Raw genomic sequence first — 6,161 nt, 5'->3', positions numbered from 1 at the left:
CTTATAAAATTTACAAAGTTCGTTGCCAATAGTAGAATACATTATTTACTCATTAAGTTGTTACTAGAGTTTACACGCTTTAGTTTTCCTTAAAAACTATCGCTTTTATAGTTTAGTTATAAAGTAGTTTCTGGATAGACTTGTTAGAAGAATTATTTTATAAGATAAAAATATAGACTAAACTAAGTTTTGTTATTACCAAAATTTTATACAAGCTTTTAATTATATGACAAAAACTTATAATTGTTGAAACAAAAGAAGGCAATGTTATGTACTATTTTAATTACAGTAGGTCTGTTTTATTAAATAGCAGGGAAAGTAAATGTGTGCAATGATTAATTCTTTAATATGTAATATACTTTAAAGATATTTTACGTAAAATTTAATGATTCAATTTATCTTGAAAAAATATATAATCAAATTTCCATAGTTAATATTATTTATAGTAGATACTCCTTAAAAAAAAACAAATGAAAAGTGTTACTTGTTTTATCTTTTTATTACATGCTGCAGTCTCTTCAGTGTGGAGCTCAGGTTAGTATTTACATTTTCATATTTTTACTTTCCAGATTTGTAAACACAACTAATAAGTTTACTCAGTCAGCTCTCAAAGCAGTCTAAACTGACCAATTTTCGAAATAGATGCTTGTTTAACCATTTAAAATCTTAACTACTACAATCTATTTAAACATAAACTCAAAGCTCTACATTTACTTTAAATAATGACACGGCTATATGGTCAACCACAAAGAAAAAACAAAGCATTGAAAGTTTTATTAGTCACACTTTTGATATTTTTTATTGTAAGTAACGTAACTTGGATGATTCTGTTATTCAACCTAGGCTGTTTCCATAAAGTACAACCTGTTTTTAATTTAAACCGTGATGTGTTTTTAAGAACAGGTAGTTATTTTTACAGTACTGTAATTTAAACTCTCTGAAATAATAATGAAAAGAAAGCTTTTTTTATACTAGCTTTAAATATATTTCTAAAAAAATAGTTCTTATACTTGCTTTTTTTTCAGACATTGATGTTCAATGCTCACCAGAAATAGTGATCAAGTTAGTTGTCTTAAGTATACTTGTAAACAAAAGGCATAGGTTTAACTTCAACAACTATCACAGAATTCCCACAAACTGGAGTTTAGAGTTCCCAGGCACGGATTCAACATTAATACTTGGTGAAGATGATCTTTGTGGAAATGGTTCTTCGCCTAAGCCTAGTTGTAAAGTTCAAACAATTAATGGAAGTTTTTACTTTCATTTGAAAAACATAGAAGAGTGTGGGGGTGTCGTTGAATCTAATGAAAATGTTTGTTATAGCAATACTGTTAAAAAAACTTTGTTTACTTATGATACAAAATTGTTATAAGTTTAACAAATTGTTTGAATTATTACTGTTTTACTGTGCTTATTTCGTACATTAGTATAGTTGCGTAACGAGAAGTCTATATTTTTTAAAGATATGTTTGCAAACAGTTTTGTATGATTTCTTTTTCTAAAAATAAATCTGCTTTCTGAAGTACGTTTTGTAAACCGGTATAACAAGTATAATTAATTATTATCACACTGTCTTCAAGTGTTTTTATTTTATTCGTAATTTTTTAAGGAAACAAGAGTAGTATGGGAAGTAAAGCGATATCCAAATGTCATCAGAAATATTAGGAGAGCGAGATGTGGTTCTTTTAAAGTTGGATGTACGTATAGTTTTGGCAGTTCTCCTTTTTCAGTGGGATACCCAATGACTGTGTCTGAGATGTTAGCAAACTATACTTTATTTAATCGGTTTAAGTAAATTAAAGATAGCTGTTTTTATATTAAAGATTTTTAGTACTTTCTAAATAAAAATGATCCCCATACTTTCAATATGTGATTATAAAGGTATCTAAGATACTTAAAGCTAGGTTTAAAAAAATCGCAACTTATCAAATTTTACACAACTTTTTATATTATATTAGAACTATTTAACAAAGTTTAATAATATAAAAACACTACTCGACCTTACTAAGAAAAATGAATATGGTGGTGATTCAACTGTCAAAAGTATTATAAAGTTAAAATAGTTCACCTCTTATAAGCAGTGAGGCATCAGGAAATAAGCAAGTTTTTAATGAGGATTATAAATACTCACTAAAAGTAATGAGAGATAGGAGTTACAAAGAAGAGAGCTGCACATCAAATGTACAACTGCAGCAGCCAATTTATCTGCAGGCACAAGTTCATCAAATCGGGTCAACTAAGCTTCTACTACACGTTTGTTTTTTATAAATAGCAAGCTTTAGTAACACTTTAAGTATAAAGACGATAGATAATATAGTTTTCTAATTTAAGCTTATTTTAGCTAGTAATCAACCGGTCGTATAAATTTGAATCCGTTCTTGTCTAACAAGTTTGAATTTCCATTACATTTAACGGTCCGAATACAGTTATTTGACTCTTTTATTACTTGTTATTATGTTCTAATTAAGAAAAAGTTCTCTAGTTTAGTGATTTTCAATTTTACCAACATTCTTATAGTACGTTGGTTAATATACACAAAGATTAATTGATTTAAGGGTAAAATAAACTCATTGTGTTTGAAACAGTACAGAAAATAAAAATATAAATAAATATTGGTTTATCATTAATAAGCAAAAAACATTCATTAAACATTTTGCACCAAGAGAAGAGTTATAAGTGTTTGTAAACTTTTATTATATAGATTAATTATCTAGTACTATGGATTTATTTGTGCTTAATGGTTGACTTAGAACTTGTGTTTATAGCTAACTTTTTGATATTAGCTTAATGTTAATTTAGTACCAAATTATAAACAGCGTTCCGTTTTAATAAAATTGACTCACACTTGTTCTTTTCAATTAATTTTACCCTGAAACAGTGCTTTTTTTTAAAGATCTAGCCGAATTCGATAGATTACTAATTTCCAACCAAAACAAACTATAAATTAAAAAATTTAAAGATTTTATATTTGAGATCTTTATTATACTACAAAATTTGAAAATTTTGAGGTTCTAAAAAATTACCTTTTCGTATTTTATATATCAGGCGTTTTATAACAAGTTAAAAACTGTTATCAATTATGAAACTTATTAGCATAAGAAAAAATATGATAAACATTAACTTTCTTTATTTTATCGTATACATAAACACTATAGTAAATATACAATAAATATTTAGATCTGTTTATATAGGTATAAAAGAACTTAGTTCAGTTATTAATTAATGTATTTGATCTTTAAAATGTCTTCAAAATTTGATTTTTCAATCCAATTTTTATTCTTTAGGCTCATAACTGTTACGTAACTCCGGTGAACGACCCTTATTCTTCAATAACTTACGATATCATCAATTCACAAGGGTTAGTTACTTTCAACGTTTTTATGTTCATAAAAATTTAAGCATTGTTATATTTGATTTAGCTGCGCAGATGTATATCCTGGCGAAAGCGCAGGAGTAGATCTTGGTGTCGATTCTAATTTTGTATCATCAACTGCAAACTTTTTCTTTAAATCTTTCGTGTGGACGTCAAGACAAAATTCTCTTTTTATTCATTGTTACGCCACAGTATGCTCAGAAAGCGATCAGAAGTGTAAACAGGAAGTTTATTCTCACGTAGGTTTTTATTTATTAAACACGTAAGAGTTATTTAAGTTTTAAATAATTAATCAGGGTTGTATGAGCAATGAAACTTCTAGCAGAATTAAAAGGTCTTTGTCAACTGAAAACATCATTTCAACTGGAAAGATTAATGTCGGTCGCAAACAAGGTACATAATTAAATTAATTTTAAATTGTTACGCGTATAACTTTTTTTTTCTTTTTAAAGATTGTTGTGTAGTAGAAGTACCAAATGCAACGGTTAATAATACAAACACCTTAGTCAAGCATGGTGAAACAGTTCTATACTCATGTGACCTTAAATTTTCTTCTCTTTTCACTACAGCAACGTGTGACAACGGGCTTCTAGATATTTCTAAAATCAAATGTAGACTTTAAACAGGTATTTTTTTACTTAACTATTTTTTTATTTTTATAACAAAATTATTTTTTTTCGAAGTAACTCACATTTTGCTTTTACTATAACAAATCTGTTTTAGTTATCACATTTAAACGTTATCTTTTACCATTTTTCTAATAGATCTGTGTTCATGTATAGTCAGTATTTTCTTTAATGTAAATATATTCATTTAGCTTTAAATTAAAAATAAGATCAATCGTAAAAACAACTAAACTTCTTTAGTTTAAATATATAATTCATTTGTTAATATCAACATTTAACAAAACTCTAAAACTTATCTGTAATATGTTGTGTACTCATTGTTTAAATAATACTCTCATAGATTATAGAGAATTTTACAACAAATAAACTCTTTTTTTTAGTATAAAGAAGTGGAGTATCAAAAAGTAGAAGCTTAAGGAATGATGAGAAATTTTTATTTCAAAAAATAAAAATGACTGTATTTTTTTCAATAATGATTGTATAATTTTTTCAAGTTTATGGCAAAACACGCTTATATATAAAAAAATACTTGTTTAATCTATACTACTTTATAAATAATACTTAAATCGTTTTACACTTATTATAGTTACAGCTTTATTTAACAAGAAATTTAGTGATCAAAAAGTAGTGTTTAGTTAGAAATATATAGCTTGAAATTAAAATCACTCTTTAGAAAAAAAAAGTTTAAACAAATTAAACAGTTGTAGATTTTTTTATATTCAACTTAATCCACAGTACTTTTCTATTTAGAATTTTGTTGAAAACTTTTTTCAAAGCATATGATTTAGTCTTGTTTAACAATGTAAAACTAAACAAAAAAACAGTTTGTAGCTGTCTTAAAAATTACTTGAAAAAAACAACATTTAAAAGAATTTCCAAATTAATAAAAAAAAGGTCATGTTGTGTTGTAACTAATCGCATATTAAGGTTTCTCTTACAATAATACTTTAAATTTAAAAAAATAATAATATTTAATAAACAAGTACAGTTATACAAAAACCTAATAGAATACTTAATAAATCGCTTCGCAGACAGTAGGAAGAGTTAAACTAACTTTTAAGAATAACCAATGAAGAAGTTTTACAAATAAATAATAGAAACATTGTTCTAAAGGACTATGTCAAGAAGATCGCTAGTCTTTTTGAGTTTATGTCCTACTTTTGTAGCTTGCTTTCTCTGCGATAAGTTCTACATAATTTAATCATAGATAACATATAGTTTCTAACCTGTCTAAAATGAGTTCTTATGCATAGTTCTTATTAGTTACGTTGCGGAACTTTGTCAACTAGATTTGGTATTTTCTTTACTTTTTCATACATTATTACGCAAGAATATAGGCTACTTACATTAATTATGGTTTTTCGTACGTTTTTAGAGAACTATTATTTATCAAGTACGCCTTTTTCTGAAGCATTACTGATGCTAGAACATTTTTTAATAACTTTCAGCTTAGATTTCAAGGGTTAACATGTAACACTAACTTAGCATTATAACGACGGGAGTCCAGCAACTTTTAACAGTTATGCGGTTTAATAATCTCCATTTTTTTTGACCAAAAATTAAAACATATAAAATTGTTTTTGTACGGCAATACTGTAATGAAAACTAAACATTATTGACAATTTATATAAAACCTTTATACATATTCCCTCAAGAGTTAATTATACAAGTTTTATTCATTACAGTATTTATATAGGTTTAAATTGATATAGATTACTAAGTATCAAGGAATGCTTATCGAAAATCTCAAATATTTTTCTATATATGTACTGAAACAGTCTTTAAAAAAATGTTATGTAAAAAGAGGAAACTTAAAATAAATATTTTAACTTTATATAAAAAGCTGTTTAACTTTCAAAATATAGTAATAGTTTTATATTATCAAGTTATGACAAGAAATAGTAAAACAAAAATTTAAAACACTTAACAAAAATAGAACAAGTTAAAAAATGTTATAAAAATCTACTGTAGAATATTTAAAGTACATATTTATAACTGCATACAAAACAAAACAGTACCATTAAAAGCATAATTAAACTTCTAATTAAAAAACAGAATGCTGTATGTTTCAGATTTAACCAAATAACTTTTTTAAACAGGTTTCTACTTTAAGTACTTTGTACTGTATAAACTTTTGGTTTTTTTTTTCTATTTTGAAAATT

At 25.8% G+C, this 6,161-nt stretch overlaps 1 protein-coding gene across 1 annotated transcript; it reads left to right on the top strand.

Moving 5' to 3' along the window:
- The first annotated feature begins 504 nt into the window (after positions 1-504).
- LOC145838881 (alpha-tectorin-like) lies at positions 505-3,774 on the top strand. Its single transcript, XM_082946502.1, has 8 exons — positions 505-534; positions 899-903; positions 1,126-1,312; positions 1,610-1,758; positions 2,064-2,253; positions 3,285-3,358; positions 3,420-3,612; positions 3,670-3,774. The coding sequence occupies exons 1-8, from the start codon at positions 505-507 to the stop codon at positions 3,772-3,774; spliced, it is 933 nt and encodes a 310-aa protein (XP_082802628.1).
- Positions 3,775-6,161: the final 2,387 nt, after the last annotated feature.

This window comes from Thalia democratica, chromosome 6 (assembly GCF_965202585.1).
Source record: "Thalia democratica chromosome 6, ktThaDemo2.hap1.1, whole genome shotgun sequence".
Classification (NCBI taxonomy): domain Eukaryota; kingdom Metazoa; phylum Chordata; class Thaliacea; order Salpida; family Salpidae; genus Thalia; species Thalia democratica.
Note: the sequence above shows the minus strand (reverse complement) of the source record. Positions and strands in the feature narration are given on the sequence as shown.